Source organism: Dermacentor albipictus, unplaced genomic scaffold, assembly GCF_038994185.2.
Source record: "Dermacentor albipictus isolate Rhodes 1998 colony unplaced genomic scaffold, USDA_Dalb.pri_finalv2 scaffold_14, whole genome shotgun sequence".
In the NCBI taxonomy this organism is placed as follows: Eukaryota; Metazoa; Arthropoda; class Arachnida; order Ixodida; family Ixodidae; genus Dermacentor; species Dermacentor albipictus.
In genome coordinates, this window is record NW_027225568.1 from 7,341,282 (window position 1) to 7,360,631 (window position 19,350).

General features: G+C 45.6%; 1 protein-coding gene across 1 annotated transcript in view; it reads right to left on the minus strand.

Moving 5' to 3' along the window:
* LOC139051798 (nose resistant to fluoxetine protein 6-like) overlaps positions 1 to 19,350 on the minus strand; it is a 76,010-nt gene that overhangs the window by 48,233 nt on the left and 8,427 nt on the right. The window contains exons 6-9 of the mRNA XM_070528788.1: positions 11,999 to 12,083; positions 6,717 to 6,808; positions 5,129 to 5,308; positions 835 to 928 (exon numbers count right to left, since the gene is read on the minus strand). Of these exons, the coding sequence (XP_070384889.1) occupies positions 835 to 928; positions 5,129 to 5,308; positions 6,717 to 6,808; positions 11,999 to 12,083 (451 nt within the window). The remainder of the gene's footprint in view (positions 1 to 834; positions 929 to 5,128; positions 5,309 to 6,716; positions 6,809 to 11,998; positions 12,084 to 19,350) is intronic.

Here is a 19,350-nt window from a genome sequence, read left to right on the forward strand (position 1 = left end):
GACCACTTTGTGCACTGCTCGACGATGCAAGTTAACATGTATTCACAGTGATTTGATCGGTGTGACAAGTTATTGTTTTTTGTGTAAAGAATAGAATTTTTGGCAAAGAAATTAGTATCAACATCTAGAAGACGTGCATTAGCTGTATAACAACGGTTTATATGTATTAAGGAAAGAATGGGACTATAGGCACTACCCTGAGGAAAGCCAGATGTTACAGGCCGAGATTGTGATTTGGAACTTCCATAAGCTGGGTATGGTTCTACAAGTAAGATTTAACCCAGTGTGTGTCCGATGTTGAAATCCCAATGTATCATACTTTGGTTGTTAGCTTATTGTAGAAGGCACAGTCAAACACTTTTCTAAAATGAAGTAAAATAAGGTCAAGCTGACTTGAGGCATCTACAGCAAGTGTGATATCATGAATTAGTGTTACAAGCTGTGTGTCAGTAGAGAGTCCCTTATGGAAACCGTGCTGACAATAAAAAAGTTACTGGTTTCAAGGGAATTAAGGACAAAATGTGGAATGTTACGCTACATACACTTACACGAAATATAGGTTAATGAAATGGAGTGGTAGATGTTCTATTGTCTAAACCATCTAGGTTATGAACCTCTGTGTGACTTGAAGCTACGTACATCATGCAAAAGTTCAGCTGATTCAACAAGTCGGCCATGTAAGCAGCACTCATTTACGGAATTCTAAGGCTCTCTAAACAAAGCACAATCTTCTCTTGCTACATACCCCCTGCGTTTGTATATATTTTTTTCACATTCACAAATCATGGAAGCTGGCAGCATACTTCGCTTAGTACAATCTGCATGGGCACCAACCTTAGAAAGAAGAACGTGTCAACGCTCAAAAACGACGTCGAGATGATGCAGAAGATCCAGCTTGAGGTGACATGCAGTACGTTGGCGTACCTAGCTGCAAATGGTTCATTATACCGAGCTCAGTATGCCACATACAACGGCACACACAAAGTAAGTACACTGTAGTATACGCAAAATATTCAGTCTCGTGCAGACACATACAATTTGCATTGATCATTAGCCTATGTAAGGATCCCTGTGCACCATCTTAAAGGGGACCTGAAACTGTTCGCACATATTTTGTAGACGCGTAGGGCACAGCTAAAGTTAATCATTCGCGTCACAATTTGTCCTAAGCGCCTCATACTAAGAGAGCTACTGACGACTACAAGTTAGCGTCCTCCATAGGCATGCATTTTCTCCTCAACTTGTTCACTGAGTGATCAGAGCTAAGCCCCGCCTACACTGGCTCAGCGTCATCATGGCACGTCGTGTCGTCTACATCCGCTTGTATAGAGCGAGCGCACAAAGCTATGGTGGCTAGAACGGGGCAGTGTGACGGGTGGGAGTCGGTTGGCTGCACAAAGGCGCGGTGAAAGTTGAAGATGGTGCTACTTGCATCTGCTGTGCAGCTTTCGCAGCTTTTGAAAGGGGTAGCGCACAGCAGCTGCCACGCGCGTCGTATTCACTTTGGGACGCGTTTGAATTTTTAATGTAAAGCATGATGTAAACATCACGAAGTGTTTGCGGCTCATAGATGCATTATTAAGAAGGGTGACACTTCTTTGGAGAGCAGACAATTGAAAGATGCGCTATTTGCAACATCGGAATGCACAGCAGATGTTTAGCCACGCGATTTAAAAGGAAGAATATCGCACTTGAAGCCCACTCTGGTCGAGTTGGTTTTCACTAATAAGCTTGTATCGTGTTGGCGCAAGTGAACGTGGACAGTAAACGCGAACAACCTGAAACGCCGTCTTTCAGCTGTTGTCCTTCCCTCACATGGCGCAAGTGTAGCCAGTCGGCGCGGGGAAAATCGTACATGCAACGAGACAAAGACAACGCTGCGGCTGTGCGCAAGAAACCGGGGAATAGCATCACCATGTCGTTCAGTTCACTATTCGCGTCTGCATGCGCCAGCAACATGCCCTTTAAAAAGCTTTAGCTTTGTAAAAAAGAATTAGGAACATATGTGAGTGTTTTGACGAACCTCAACCTGCACTAAATATTTTCCATAACTGCTTCTGTTGTACAGGTAGACAAGCCGAAACACTTTATTACGTAGTACAGCACTCAACATGCACACATCAGACCGAGATTTGCAGTAGGCTCTACTTCACTCTCCTTCATTTCAAGTGTTTCTGGCACTCCCTTTGAAGAGCCTTGTCCATGTTCAATGTGAAAAAGTGCAGCCTAGTTAACACCACAAATTGGATCAGTTATGCAGAGAGCTCTTTGCTATGGAGCTCACATCCCATTTGGCAGAGCGTTCTACTGTTCAAGAACTGCAGAAAATCATGCACACTGAAAGCATATAAAGCTTCTCTGTTGAAAACGGAACAATGTCAATGCATTCCATCAACGCTTTAATGAGAGTGGCTAACTCATATACAGTCTACGATGGGCCTACCCGGTCAACTTTTGCGTGAACGCGCTGTCTGCATTGCATTTATCTGCTTCTCTGATGACTATATCTCCATTGATCACATGCTGAAAGGTCCTTTCGATGTACTTCAATTCGAAGTGCCATTCACAAAGGACACACTCCGTTGTCAACTCCTCGTTAGCACGTTTGATATTTCGCTACCACAATTCATGACGAGCTGAGTTTTTAGCCGGTCTAAAAATTGAGGTCCTGGCTTTACACGTTCTATACCCGTTTCTGCACCCGGGTACAAAACATGTTCGTGCTTTCAACGCCCTGACAAACGCCGCGTCATCTACTACATAACACATGAACAGCACAATATCACGCACTACGCATCTCAAGATAATCACAGTGGCACATGTGCGACGCTTCCCAGCTTGTGCAAACAAGCGCGGTCTACTTGTCTGCACGCTGTGAGGATTGGGACACCAATCCCACCGTTCGTAACCAGATGTCAAGATTGGAGTCGGGCATGAATTTGATGGTAGCTGGCCCATGCCGTCGTCCAACATATCCACGCTGAGGACGTTGTTGAAGGGAAGGACTGCTTCTCATCGAGAACGAGGAATATATGGGTTTGTTTACAGTATCTGCATAAGGACGTTGCAGTGCATCAGTCTAGCATGACTGAGAGAGAAAGTACACTCAGCAGCCGCAGAACGGCGGTTTATAAACACTCGGTCCTCCCTCGATCCCAAGGTGAGGGAAGCGTTCGACCAGGCATTTGTTCACCACAACATTTGTTCACCATAAAGGTGGAAAAATAATGAATGGCGTGCCCTGGGCAGCCAATCGGATTGCTCGTCCTACAAGCATCATTCGGCCAATCTACGTCAAATGGTTAGGAAAGCTGAAAATTCAGCCGAGCTGTGTGATGCGATCGGCAGCGATGTACATTTTTAAAACCTTATAATAAATTAGACGATTTACGCGGACCACTTAAATGCGTCAGTTAATGTTCAGAAGGACCTACTCTAACGACTCAGTAGGTTTGTGCAATATCGACAAAATTGTTTAAGGGTCCCTTTAAACCTTCTCGTGGCAAAGCTATATCTTGTGAGAAAAAAAATATAACCTCAGCTTAAAATTAACGTACCCTCTGCAACATGCGTTCTGGCGCTCTCTAGGTACTAAGCTGGTCCGGCACGTGTGCAACTTGCTGTAGCTTCACTTTCAGTTCGAACAAGATGAAGCGAGGTGCGGGTCGTAAATTAGCGTGCTAGCCTCACAGCCGACGCAGTGACAATGCCAATATCTAGAATAACTATGAAAAATCATGACGATAAGAACAGATGAAACGGATGTTGGGAGACAGTATTCCACAATGCAAGCACATGTCCCTGTCATCAATTGCCGAAAGAACACACCGCATTCGGTGAACCCTGAGGGTCCCGCCTATCGCAAGCCACGTACGTCCGACCACTCAGAGTCTCTCCGCGGCAATTTCACTGCAAATAAATAAGTTTTCACCACCAACACCTACTTTAATCTAGGCCGACCTCAACTCTTGGAGGACCACTGAATGTAGAAGTGCCATAAAGAACGATTCCGTGAATCGAAGCTGCAAACATAATGGGCAATTCACTGGAAAAAGAACCAGCATTTTACTGCAGTGTGTGAGCATGTCGACGTAGACAGGCATCTGAATTTTTTCCAAACGACGCTTCGATCGGTATCGACAATCCTTGGCTTTGCCAGCATGGTTTCCGTCACTACGTACATTCCTGACTTTTCATTCAGTATAGAGAAAATTAGCAACGTGTTTTCGTTCGTTTATTTTTTCACCTCATGGTGTGGACCTAAATGTGGTAAGGTGAAAGCCATCTGCCTCGCAGCACAACAGAAAAGTTTGCTCCATTGTTTCCACCATATAGAGGCCGCGGGTTGATGTAAAGTGTCGGTTGTGCCCAAACCACATCCTTGAATCAAAGCAGACTCGAGACTCTCTTACACACTTTTTCTAAATAAAAAGTATCAACCCGTATCGCAGAATATATTGACACGTGTACTTATATTTATCGGGCGACCACGTTTCGCCGCCTAACAAATCTTATCGCACAGCGCGGGACGCGCCTGTGTGTATCCGAAGTTCCGGGAAAGTCATCGATGATTCTATCCGCTGTCTGTTGTCGCCTAACCTGGTGTTATCTGATTTCATCGCGTGACGCGAATAGTATAGAACTTTGTGGAAGGCACGCGGGTACCTACGATTAGTCTAGAACATTCGATGACTACTGTACAAAAGCGGACGCGCTGGACCCGCTGATCAGATTTTCGACGATCGCCGACCGTGTTCGCCGCTATCGTTGAGCTATAAGTGTAGCCTCTTTTGTGGGCAGAGGTTCGCCCAATAAAAGCTAGTTTTTGCCTTTCACAGTATTTCTACTGTGTTCTTTGACGTCACGACCACGTGACAATGTGGTATGCATTCATACCAGCCTGGATAAGAATGGCTGGCACGCTCGTTACTCGGTGCTTTCAGGGCCGCATTCCCAAACATTTCTAACCCTTTAATTGCTCGTATTAGCAATTCTAACCAATCTTGATGCTGAACACCTACAACCGAAAAGGTTTGTTAATTAGGCCCCAGCTTATCACAGAAAGTTCAACGAATAGCCTCAATATAGAAATAAGCTCTTCATCAAATCATCCAAGATGCGAACTCACAAATTACTGGGTCGAGAGCCATAGAGGAATGTCCCAGCACGATCCACAGGATACTGAAGAAACGTAGGCCATGCACGAAGCGGTACTTGTACGAGTCCGACTTGCGGTCCCGATTCAAAGCAAGCAGGACACGCGTGTTTCTGGGCATCGAAAACGCCGTCAGCAAGATGCGCAGCGTGGCTGGTGTGGATAAACAACAAGAAATGCAGTTTCTGAGCAATAGTTCCTGCTGTGGATGTAAACAACGTGAAAGAAATTTCAGTCTCAATTTTTTGCGATTTGTGTGTGCTGCTCGGTGTCATCACTCTTCTGACTGAGCTCTTTGACTTCCCGGCAGTAGAAAGGCACAAATTCTCTGTATGAAAATAACTTGACCCGTAATCACACACACGAAAAGAAACATTCTTACGCTGAAACTCTTTGGGACAGCAGGTGCCAGCAAATAGTGATATCGGACCCTAACATCAAATTAAATTTTGGTGTTTTACCTGCCAACACCACGATAAGAATATTAGGGACACCGTACTAGGAAACCCTGAAATAATTTTGACCACCTGGGGTTCTACAACGTGCACCCAATGCACGGCACACGGTGGTCTTTGCATTTCGTCCACATCGATATGCAGCCGCCGCGGCCCGGATTTGATACCACGACCCCGGACATAGCAGAGCAACGCCAAAGCCACTATGCCACCACAGTGGATATGTCGGACACAATGTAAGCGAAGGCCAGTAGCAAACAGCACGTATACGAAAGAAAATCTTTGTCTTCATTACACATGGTAACTAGGCATTTTATTTGAAGCTAGGGTGTGTCTGTGTGCTGCGGTAGACCATAAGTGCGGTGAGGCTTAACCGAAGCTTGCAGGGCCCGGATAACTATGGCGTTAATGTAACTGCACCTCATCTGCGCATCTGTTTACTTCGTCTGTGTGTGTGTGTCCGCATGCATGTATGAGCATGCGGATTAATGATTAATGAATAACGATTAATGATTGAACTTGAACAACTATATTTTTTTAAAGAGCAGGAACTCGTGAGAAATGTATGAGTCAGAAGCACACTTGTAGATGGACTTTGGAGCAGTGAAATTTAATTCTTTTTTTATGCAGAACGTGTCTCCGTACTAAGCTTTATCTTTTTCTTGTAGTGTCATCTCATATAGCGCGAAGTGCATGGTCAAGTGGCGAACTTCCAGAAACATTTTTCAGCGCACATCTCCTAATTCCTTTCTCTTCCTCGGAATCAGTCTTGATGAAACAAATGCCAGCAGCCGATCCAACACTCTATGCTTTCCTTAACGAGTGCCGCGGCCCTTTACGATATTTCAAACATGTATTTTATTTATATATGATTTTCTTTATTGTACACTGGATATGAACATATAATTCAAGGTTTTTGCATGCCTGATGTTTATATTTTATTATTATTATTATTCTTTTGTTGTTAGACGCTGGAAGAGCAGTCATCTGAAGTGTCAAGCCGCAAATTTATGTCACGATGCAAGCAATAAATTGAAACAAATCGTGCAATAATGTTATCCGTGCTGCAATACGGTGGTCATTTAAACACATCATGCAAAACTCACTTCGTGGTGCCGGCTTCTCTCCTCTCCGGGAGCAACAGACGTCGATGATGGTGCTCACCACTGTGAAGAATATCACAACTCCCAGAAAGCAGCTGCAATATGAATGAATGCGTCAAGCGCTGCACGTAAGGCCACTCACTGTATAGGCCTGTGGGAGCTGGTGAGTGGCGTGAGGAATATACCTTTCGAGCTCTGAGAGTAAGCCGTACACTCTTTCACGGAATAATTATAGCATACAGGAAACTCGGATGCTTCGATGGGTTCCAGCGGGCTAACACACCTGCGTTAGGCAGTATAGAAGATGTTGTTATCACTGAATCTGGAAAGTCCAATGAGCTCACATTGTAGATGTGCTAATTGAACGCGTGTAAAGGACAAGTGTGCTCTACATCGGTATCCCATTTTTCCGACGTGACAAGGACATTGGCTCAAAGCTCGTTATGCGAAATTTTTTTTGCTTTAGTTAGCACTTTCGTGACCGCGGGAATATCATTAGTTTTTGGGTGGTCAAGGAAATAATTGTTTTTTCCTGCCTCAAAAAATGCTTGATGCTAAAATGTATTGTATCAAATTGTAGAGTAACGCAATTATCTTTCCGCGTGTCTTAATTTCAAACTACACATTAAAACAGTATTAGGAAGTTATTTAGAAAACAGGAAATTGGAACAAGAATGAAAAAGATCGATAGAAACATCCATGCTGCTCTGGGCTAAAGGAAGACAAAAGAATCGAAATCTTGCATGTTTAACACGAGCGCCACATGCAATCATGCTCCATATTGCGCTCCGTACGCACCACATTTCTTTCGATACATGGGAAAACATTGGCCCGAGTGAGCACGATGCCGAGGTCCACTGCCGACCGTCTTACGCGCAGAAAACGCCACTCTCTGGGCGCTCGCCGGCCGTTAATTCTTTTGTGCGGTACCGGCCGAACGACGCTGCCGCCCTGCAGACAAGAACTGCGGCCTTTAGAACACGCCGGATATACTTACGGCGAATTCGGCATATCGCACCGGTTCGCCCCGGTGTGCTCCGGTGCCATTTGCCGAATTCGCCATTAGACCAATGCGCGGCAGCGATGAAGCGGTACAGGAAGCGAAAATCCCGGCGGGTGCCTGTTGACGTTCCGGGGCGGTCTGACGTCGTACGTACTGAATTCTCACGAATCGAAGTCGTCTTCCAAGTCTGCGCTACTACCATGCTCCGGAAGTTCGAGCCCATTTGCATCGGAATACGCCAAAATTCGCCGTTTCCGCGGAACACCGGCGCGCGACGTCGACGCCATCTTGAAAACTACGAGCGCTCGTCACCCCGACTGCGATGGCGCTTTAATAATCTCCGCGCGGTAGAAAACAGAAACATAAAAACAAAACCGATAAAAATTGTTTCGTTTTAACCCATTATAGGTACCGCTAGCTATCCAAAAGCGCTCGAAGAGTCGCAAAATTCGAAACCATCGTTAACATGCTATCGATGGGAATAGGTGCGGTCACGAAAGTATTCGACGCGAAAATTTACTACTATTGTGTTTGTACTGTCCGTCTATTTGCTAATTTGGCCTAATAAATTTGAGACAATGTTCCTGTTCAGCGCGAAGTTCTGGAAATGTTCGTTGGGATGTGTGTGAAGCTTTGACACACAATGACGCACTCTTTGCAAATGGCCTCCAAATGAAAATAACGTCATCGTCATCATCATCATCATCACCAGCAGCAGCAGCCTGTTTTGTGTCCTCTGCAGGACGAAGGCCTCTCCCTTCGTTCTCCAATGACCCCTGTCCTGCGCCAACCGATTCCAACTAGCGCCCGCGAATTTCCCAATTTCGTCGCTCCACCTATCTTTTGCCGTCCTCGACTGCATTTCCTTTCTCTTGGTACCCTTTCTGTAAACCTAATGCTCCAACGGTTATCTAACCGGTGCATAGCATGACCTGCCCAGCTCCATTTCTTTCTCTTGATGTCAATTATAATATCGTCTATACCCGTTTTCTCCCTGATCCAAACCGCTCTCTTTTTGTCTCTTAACGTTATGCCTAGCCATATTCGTTCCGTAGCTCTTTGCGCGGTCCTTAACTTGTGCTGAAGCTTCTTTGTCAGTCTCCAAGTCTCTGCCCCATATGTCAGCACTGGTAAAATGCACTGATTGTACACCTTCTTTTTCAATGATGATGGTAAGCTTCCAGTCAGGAGCTGACAATGTCTGCCGTATGCGAGCCAACCCGTCTTTATTCTTCTATGAATTTCCTTCTTTTGATCAGCGTTCCCTGTGATTAATTGACCTAGGTAAATGTACTCCTTCACAGACTCTAGAGGCTGACTGGCGATCCAGAACTCTTAATCCTTTGCCCGGCTATTCATCATTATCCTTGTCTTCTGCCTATTAATCTTCAACCCGATCCCTACACTTTCTCTATTTAGGTCCTCAATCATTCGTTGTAACTCGTCTGGATTGTTGCTGAATAGAAGAATGTCATCGTTAAATCGAAAGTTTCTGAGGTATTCACCGTCGATCCTTACTCCTAAGCCTTCAAAGTTTAATAGCTCCAATATTTCTTCCAAGCACGCAGTGAACAACATTGGAGAGGTTGTGTCTCATTGTCTAACCCCTTTCTTTATCGGTATCTTCTTGCTTAACTTTGTAGAATTAAGGTAGCTGTAGAACCTCTGTAGATATTTGCCAAGGTATTTACGTAAGCGTTCTGTCGCCTCTATGACTGCTGGTGTCTCTACTGAATCAAACGCCTTTTCGTAATTTCTAAAATCCATATAGACATGCTTACTGTACTCTACGGATTTCTCGATAACCTGAACAATTACATGGGTGTGATCCATTGTAGAGTATCCCTTCCTGAAGCCAGCTCGTTCCCTTGGTTGATTAAGGTTCAGTGTTGCCCTGATTCTATTCGAGATTATTTTGGTAAATATTTTATGTAATACTGGGAGTAAGCTAACGGTCCTATTATTTTTCAATTCTTCAACGTCTCCCTTTTTGTGGATAAGAATATTTGCATTCTTCCAGTTTTCTGGGACCCTTTCAGTCGATAGACACTTCGTATAAAGAGCCGCCAGTTTTCCAAGCATTATGTCTCCTCCATCTTTGATTAAATCGACTGTTATTCCATCTTCACCTGCCGCTCTTCCTCGTTTCGTGTCTTGCAAGGCCTTACTGACCTCGTCACTAGTTATAGGTGGAGTTTCTGTATCCTGTTCATTACCGCTTCTAATGGAGTTATCCTGACCTCTCTGGGTATTGTACATGTCAGTATGGAATTCTTCCGCTTCTTTTACTATATAACATCGAGATTGCTGATGATATTCCACTGCTTATCTTTCAGTGCATACATCTTGGTTTGTCCTATGCCAAGTTTATTTCTCACGGATTTCAGGCAGCGTCAATTTTTACGGCTTCTTCACTCTTTCTCACGTTAGAGTTTCGAATATCACTTCTTTTCGCCTTTTTGATCAGTTTTGACAGTTCCGCCAGTTCTATCTTATCTCTTGAGTTGGACACTTTCATTCTTTGTCGTTTCTTTATTAGGTAGTTTGTTACTAGGGAGAGCTTGCCTTCTGGTTGCCTTGGTGCCTCGCCTCCCACTTCCATTGCTGCATCTGAAGCCAGCCTTGTTAGGGTTTCATTCATTAGCTATGTGTCATCATCATTTCTCTGTTCTAAGGCAGCTAATTTTTTTGTAAGTACCAGCCTGAATTTATCTGCTTTTACCCTTATTGCCTCTAGGTTGATCTATTTCTTCTTGACCAATTTTACTCTTTCTCTCTTTAAACTTAGGTGAATACCAGCGCTCACTAACCTATGATCACTGCTCTTTACTCTACCTATAGCTTCTACATCCTGCACTATGCTGGCATCAGCAGAATGTATGAAATCAATTTCATTTCGTGTTTAACCATTAGGGCTTTTCCAGGTCCACTTTCTGTCGCTACGCCTCCTGAAACAGTCGTGTTCATTTTTCGAAGCTTATTCCTTTCTGCGAATTCTATCATCTCTCCTCAGGCGTTCCTAGAATCGACGCCGTGATCGCCTATCGCTTCTTCACCAGCGTGCTTTTCCCTCACTTTTGAACTGAAGTCGCCCATTACTACTGTTTACTGAGTTTGCAGTTTTTTCATCGCTAATTCAACGTCATCGTAAAACTGATCTACTTTATCATCATCGTGACTGAATGTTGTAGCGTAGGCTTGTGATACCTTTAATCTATACCTCCTATTAGGTTAATTACGACTACAGCTACCCTCTCATTATTGCTGCAGAATTCATCAATGTTTCCGGCTATGTCCTTAAGGATTAGGAATCCCAGCCCGTATTGCTTCTTATCTATGAGACCTCCATAGCAGAGGAGATGTCCGTTATTCAGCAATGTACAAGCCTCAGCAATTCTTCTAATCTCCCTAAGGCGGATGATATCCCAAACAATATATCTGATAGTTCCTCAAAGAGTTCTGCTAAGGCAGCCTCACTCGAGAGGGTTCGAGTGTTAAACGTTGCAAGGGTCAGTTCCCATTGGCGGCCTGTCCGGACCCAGAGATTCTCAGCACCCTGTGCTGCGTTACAGGTCTGACCACCGCCTTGGTCAGGTGCTCCGCAGCTGCTGGGGACTGAGGGCCATTGGGTAATTGAGTGAGTATGCCGTCCATATCAATTAGAGCAATATGGCAGGCCTGTTTCGCTATTCTGCTGCATTCGGTTCGTTATATCATCATTAAATGCAGAATGTCGTGCTTCTTCAGCGGCTTGTCCTTACTAAAGAATGACACAGCTGCCTCGCCTGTGGAAACGATGAATGCACTTTTCACGGAATCAAATGAAATTCAGTAGCTCGTTCGAGTTATTATACCTACATTTCTTTTGTGTATTGAGTACACCTACCATACGTTAAGTAATCTGTGTTCATCTGGATTGCCCAATATTCATTTATGATCCACAAGGAAGCAGCGTTTTCCCAACACGCAACGCGACTTGTAGGCATGGCATGATCAGCGAGGGCCGACCGATGTGTGCAGTGAAGGCGCATGCGGGCTTCAGTGGTTGTACTCGCATAAGTGAAAGCTTGACAACCTGTTAGGAACTCATTCGGCAGATAGACTCGGGAAAAAGCTGCACACTGCAAAGATTGCACTTCTGTTCACTTCAAGAGGCAGTGCAATTTTTGTTTCCGTGTGTGTGGCAGTTTCTCCGTGAGAGGAATTTCTTGCATAAGTTTTGAACTATGACACTTTGATGCACCTATTCGACATCACAACATAAAATTCTGCTATGACTTACATAAACACCAGCTGGACCTGGGTGACTTCTTTCGGCTCGTTGGTCGTGCAGTCGCTCACAATAGCCTTGGCTACTCCTTCAGTGACTGCAAGAGTGGACAGGGTTTCTTTAATGCGAGAGCACCAAATGGCACATTAAGCGAATAAGTCCGTGTCTGTTGTCTGGAGCAGTGAAAGGCCGTCTAAATTCCCGTTAGCTGCGACGCCACATCCCGAGCGAGCCTCGACAGAGCAGACCGCGGGAAAGGAAACACCTGCGGTCGCGATAGCGTGCAGGTGCTGCGTTAGAGAAGAGGGAATCGCCGCGACGCCACGTCACTCTCTCTCTCGCAAGCTTTAATTACTACCGCGTTCCTTGCCGGCGCAAGTTCTCGCTTGCGTTCGAACTAGGACTCGGTAATCGCTATAAAGAAATAAACGTTAAACAAACTAAAGCAACGTTAGCTGTAGTAAGTGTCGAATCTTGGACCGAACACACGGAATTGGGGTCTTACGAACTGGGCTACGCTTTTTTTCTTGTTTATTGCAGTGGTACAATAATCAACCACGTAATGCCAAACACACATGTTGCAGTTGTTTCATATGTGACAAACATTCCATGCGGGGCACCCAATCAGGTACACGCTTTTGCGCTTTTTCTATTTCCATAAATGAAATGAGAGGCTAGCGGAAGTACTCTATAGCGGGACGAGCATCAACATCTGCATGGCGAACAGCCCTGCGTGACGCCCAAATGCTGTGCAAAGTCAATAACACCACAATATCCTAAGGAAAACCATCCTTGTTGTCAACCGTTAGGTACCTTATTCCCGGTGCCTCCAAAAGGAAATACTTCATTAAAGGGAAGCTGAAACACTTTTTCGAAAATACATGAGTTCCCTGCGGCATTCTGCAGTTCTTAGACCATTGAACACGAATATCTAGTTTAAACAGGGCGGAAACAAACGCAAGCGGCTGTTTTTTGCAAGACAACGCGCGCCAGCGGCTCTAGGCATCGCGCGAACGCCGCTGTTGCCCGTGATTGGTCGAGATGGCTGTGACGTCCTTCACGGGGATCACCGGTCGCCGCCGCCGTTTCAGAGCGTAGCACGCCGTTCTGGTCTGGCTTCACAGATGAGTTGTAAGCATTATGGAACGTTCTCGCGGTCTCGGACAGCTTGTATTTTCGCCTTATGCTATGTTCAGACTACGTTCGTAAGGCGCCGATTTTTCGTAATATACGTAAGCGGAAGCGCAACAAGCGTATGCGTCTAGTTCAGACTGCGAACGTAAAGGTACCAACGTGCGCAATTCTCGCAAAAATCGTGGGTGAGAGTGTTAAAGGGTCGGCAACATTTACGACTGTTATGTTACGACCGCTGCGACACAGCCAATGACCGATAAGCTTTCGGCTTTCAACAACCGGTGACGACACTTCCGTCCTCCCGTCTGCAGACAGCTCCGGGCGCGGGAAGTGCCATTCCGCCATTCCGTGCGCAGGATTGGCTGTGTTCGTGAAAATTTTTGCAGTGCGCCTTGCGAGACTGTTTTCAGTTCATCTGGTTTATCCGCCGAGGAAATCGATGGCCGCAGATGCGTGCTCAGAACTTCGATGAGTGGTCTCATTAGGTTTTCAAGGAAGCGGAACTGCTGAGGCGATATGCGCATGATGTTATGAAACATCGCAGCGTCACCAACTCGGAGCTTGGCGAAAAGGTTGTGAAAATCGCCGTCCACGGCCCTGTCGAAAAATACTTGCCGCACCCAAACCCTTCTCCGTCGCCTTCGTCGTCTTTGGGCGATTGAATACATGACTATAAGTTTGTTTTGAGCGTGAATTTCTTCGATCTCGGCCAGCGCTCGCATGTTGGCAGGAGCCATATTGGACCGCTGGTGACGTCGATTCTGCAGCTCCAAATTTGATTGGCCTGTTGTAAAAGCCGTAATTTAAGCAGCAGTAAATGTGAACAAAGGTGCCGGCTTAACTGCCGTAACGTTTTTTACAGCCGTTACGTTCGATACGCCAAAAGAGCTGTTACGCGCGTTACGACCGTAGTGTGAACATAGCATTACATGTTCGAACCGACAGCCGTTACAGAAAACTATGGCAGCAACGACGATGTTGAGTGTGCCAAAGAGAGAAGTGGTTCTTGTGGGGAAGGAGAAAAGGCTAGCGCTATTTGCTGCAATCCATGCGGGAGCACGGCTCAGCACCAGCAGGGTGGAGGGGATGGGGTTAAAAGAGAGAGAGAGAGTAGGAGGTGGAAAGGTAGAGGGTCGTAGCGATGGAAGCGAAGTAGTGGCCGATCAGGAAGCCCGAGGTGGTGGGATGGCCAACAGCGAGAACGATATGTGCACCTTCTCGCGCATTTGAAATATTAGCTGGTACATATGTTTTTTTTTTTTTTTTCATGTAGCTGCACGTTGCAATTATAGGAGACAAAACGCGCTAAAGTGTCACTGGGAACTTGCTGCTGAAGGAATGCCGAAGCACTAACTTCTCATTAGATCGTAAAGACCGGTGCAATTCCGCGATGTCAAGCACCTTGCCGCTGCTTGTCTAAAGTTCGGTGGTTTTTTGCGTGTTGATACGCGATCGCGAACATAAGTACCGCGTTTCAAAGCGTGCCCATACAGTGCTGCGAGGTACAGTCATGAAAGTTGCTCATCATACACATCCAGATCGAGATGGCCAGAGGCATTATATGTGCAATATTCAGACTATGGTTCGACGACTTTTCTATTGTGGCTCGAACAAGAATCGGTATGCATGCTGCATGCTATTGTTGACATACAGATATTAGGCAGTTTTAGCACCGCCGTGTGGTAAACACGGTAACGTTACCGTAACTGCAACCGCACCTCAAATGTCGCTAGGCAAGCCTAGCAACGCTAGCAACAACGCGTTTACGCATTGGTCGTAAGGCTATCCGGCTACGCTAAAACTGCGTTAACAGACGTTCACGGCTGCAAATGTTCGCATTTCTAGAGTGAATCAATGTGGGCACCGGAACACCGGAATTGGAATACCGATTACCTGCATCGGTGTCAAGCTTCGATGATAATCACTGTCGCGGAAATGGTCCGAGCACAGCACAGTTGATTTCGTCGGCACGAAATTCACTCTCCTCACCACACGGACCCACTGTGCTGCAAGCTTCTTGTCCTTTGGGAACATGTGACACACAACATCATCTCACCCGCGTGTGTTCGCACAGCCGAATGCTGCACAGAACGAGGGCATGTTGTGTGCCCTTGGCTGTAGGCACTCACGCAGCACTGAAATGAAGCACAGTTCACGAAAGTCGCAAAAGAAAGCAAACGTCAGCGGCGGCAGATCTCTCGTAGCGTCGTTTAGCAAAGCGCAGGACGGGAAGAAACACGCCAGCACATGCCAGCACGCCGGTCCGCCGGCATGCTCCCCGGGATTGACGTCACTCTCGCGGGTTCTCTCCTCCGGCTGCCTCCTCACCCGGCACTCCGGGAAGCGACGGGGGCGTGTCCGCGGGGGTTGGATTTAGAAAGAAATTTCCGCCCCTTATAATAACAAAGCGAAAAAAAAAATCAGTACCGTAAATTATTAGGTCTGTTCTTCCCAACCCTAGCAATTCATGAAATTGAAAACCGTTTCAGCTTCCCTTTAAGGTCCTTTGCGGGAAATCCCGGAAGAACACGTCATGTCAGCATTCCAGTGACATGTTCAATCGTTTCTGGTTTGTGGCACAATGTAACAGTGGTCATACGCAGAACGCAGAAGCCCTTTTCAGAAAGCCATGTCTTAACTGGCTAAACGCCTGCATTTAAGTTAAAGAAAGTTTTCACCCCCCGGACGCACAGCCATGCTTTTTACACGTTTCAGCACTTTTCGCCAAGTTCCTCAAGAGAATTGAGATCGGTGCAAATTAGGAGAAAAAGATTATAAATCCTTATACAATTTTGGGGGGGATACGGTGCTTAAAATTTCAAAAGAAAATAGTGCCTTCAGGAAGCGACACGACTCAACAGCTTCTTTGACGTAACCCTTTAGTCGACCTTCCATTTTACTGGAAGAGATGACAAACTGAGGCGAAGCATTGGCCAGTCATACTTGGCAAACTGTGCGCAAGAAAGGATCCTGTACATCCCGAAGGTATAAAAAACGATCTACGAGCTGTCTCACAAATAAATGCGATAAACTCAAGGCCCCCTGGCATGCACGCCGAAAAAGGTTTGTCCGACTTTTCCGTTCCCATGTTGATCCCCGTATAAACACGGCAAAAACCCGATGAAATCTTTGCACATTCGTTAGAGAATAGTGGAGCACTCACAACACGTACCATAATTTACTAATGAAAAAGAAATTGCGAACTGTAGCACGAGCAGAAATATACGAATCTTTGCCCTTCCATTTTTATGTTTTTTCTCGGTTTTCGTCTGTCTGTCTCCGCCAGTAAGGATCGCTGTGGAGCCCCCCCCCCCCCGATACTTTTTCGTACTGTGAATGTCATCATCATCGTCATCAGCCTAGTTAAGCCCACTGCAGGGCAAAGGCCCCGCCCATACTTCTCCAACTACCCCGGTCATGTACTAATTGTGGCCATGTTGTCCCTGCAAACGTCTTAATGTCATCCGCCCACCTTCTTGCCGCCCCCTGCTACGCTTCCCTTCGCTTGGAATCCAGTCCGTAACCCTTAGTGATCATCGGTTATCTTTCCTCCTCATTACATGTCCGGCCCATGCCCATTTCTTTTTCTTGATTTCAACTAAGATGTCATTTACCCGCGTTTGTTGCCTCACCCAATCTGCTCTTTTCTTATCCCTTAACGTTACACCCATCATTCTTCTTTCCATAGCTCTTTGCGTCATCCTCAATTTTCATAACCATTCAGAACCATTTTCATAAGCCTCCAGGTTTCTGCCCCGTAGGTGAGTACTGCTAAGACACAGCTATTATACACATTTCTCTTGAGGGGTAATGGCAACCTGCTGTTCATGATTTGAGAATGCCTGCCAAACGCCCCCCAACCCATTCTTTTTCTTCTGGTTATTTCAGTCTCATGATCCGGATCCGTGGTCACTACCTGCCCTAAATAGATGTATTCCCTTACCACTTCCAGTGCCTAGCTACCTATCGTAAACTGCTGTTCTCTTCCGAGACTGTTAAGCTATACTTTAGTTTTCTGCAGATTAATTTTTAGACCCACCCTTCTGCTTTGCCTCTCCAGGTCAGTGAGCATGCATTGCAATTGGTCTCCTGAGTTACTAAGCAATGCAATATCATCAGCGAATCGCAAGTTGATAAGGTATTCTCCATCAACTTTTATCCCCAATTCTTCCCACTCCAGGTCTCTAAATACCTCCTGTAAACATGCTGTGAATAGCATTGTAGAGATCGTATCTCCCTGTCTGACGCCTTGCTTTATTGGGATTTTGTTGCTTTCTTTGTGGAGGACTACGGTTGCTGTGGAGCCGCTATAGATATCTTCCAGTATTTTTACATATGGCTCATCTGCACCCTGATTGCGTAATGCCTCCATGACTGCTGAGGTTTCGACTGAATCAAACGCTTTCTCGTAGTCAATGAATGCTATATATAAGGGTTGGTTATATTCTGCACATTTCTCTATCACTTGATTGATAGTGTGAATATGGTCTATTGTTGAGTAGCCTTTACGGAATCCTGCCTGGACCTTTGGTTGACAGAAGTCTAAGGTGTTCCTGATTCTGTTTGCGATTACCTTAGTAAATACTTTGCAGGCAACGGACAGTAATCTAATCGGTCTAAAATTTTCCAAGTCTTTGGCGTCCCCTTTCTTATGGATCAGGATTATGTTATCGTTCTTCCAAGATTCCGGTAGGCTCGAGGTTATGAGGCATTGCGTATAAAGGGTGGCCAGTTTCTCTAGAACAATCTGACCACCATCGTTCAACAAATCTGTTGTTACCTGATCCTCCCCAGCTGCCTTCCCCCTTTCCAAAGCTCCTCAGGCTTTCTTTACTTCTTCTGGCGTTACCTGTTGGATTTTGAATTCCTCTTAGCTATTCTCTCTTCTACTATCATCGTGGGTGCCACTGGCACTGTATAAATCTCTATAGAACTCCTCAGTCACTTGAACTATCTCATCCATATTAGCAACGATATTGCCGGCTTTGTCTCTTAACGCACACATCTGATTCTTGCCTATTCCTAGTTTCTTCTTCACTGTTTTTAGGCTTCCTCCGTTCCTGAGAGCGTGTTCAGTTTTATCCATATTATAGTTCCTGATGTCCGCTGTCTTAGGCTTGTTGATTAACTTAGAAAGTTGTGCCAGTTCTATTCTAGCTGTAGGGCTAGAGGCTTTCATACATTGGCGTTTCTTGATGAGATCTTTCGTCTCCTGCAATAGCTTACTGGTTTCCTGTCTAACGGCGTTACCACCGACTTCTATTCCGCACTCCTTAATGATACCCATGAGATTGTCGTTCATTGCTTCAACACTAAGGCCCTCTTCCTGAGTTAAAGCCGAATACCCGTTTTGTAGCTTGATCTCGAATTCCTCTAGTTTCCCTCTTACCGCTAACTCATTGATTGGCTTCTTGTGTATCAGTTTCTTCCGTTCCCTCCTCAAGTCTAGGCTAATTCGAGTTCTTACCATCCTATGGTCACTGCAGCGTACCTTGCCGAGCACGTCTACATCTTGTATGATGCCAGGGTTCGCGCAGAGTATGAAGTCGATTTCATTTCTAGTCTCACCATTCGGGCTCCTCCATGTCCACTTTCGACTAACCCGCTTGCGGAAAAAGGTATTCATTATCCGCATATTATTCTGTTCTGCAAACTCTACTATTAAATCTCCTCTGCTATTCCTAGAGCCTATGCCATATTCCCCTACGGACTTGTCTCCAGCCTGCTTCTTGCCTACCCTGGCATTGAAGTCGTCCATCAATATAGTGTATTTTGTTTTGACTTTACCCATCGCCGATTCCACGTCTTCATAAAAGCTTTCGACTTCCTGGTCATCATGACTGCATGTAGGGGCATAGACGTGTACCACCTTCAATTTGTACCTCTTATTAAGTTTCACAACAAGAACTGCCACCCTGTCGTTAATGCTATAGAATTCCTGTATGTTACTAGCCATTTTCTTATTAATCAGGAATCCGACTCCTACTTCTCGTCTCTCCGCTAAGCCCCGGTAGCACAGTACGTGCCCGCTTTTTACCACTGTATATGCTTCTTCTGTCCTCCTAACCTCACTGAGCCCTATTATATCCCAATTACTACCCTCTAATTCCTCCAATAACACTGCTAGACTCGCCTCACTAGATAACGTTCTAACGTTAAACGTTGCCAGGCTCAGATTCCAATGGCGGCCTGTCCGTCAATGTACCGCCGACCAAAGCAAGCCCCGGTGC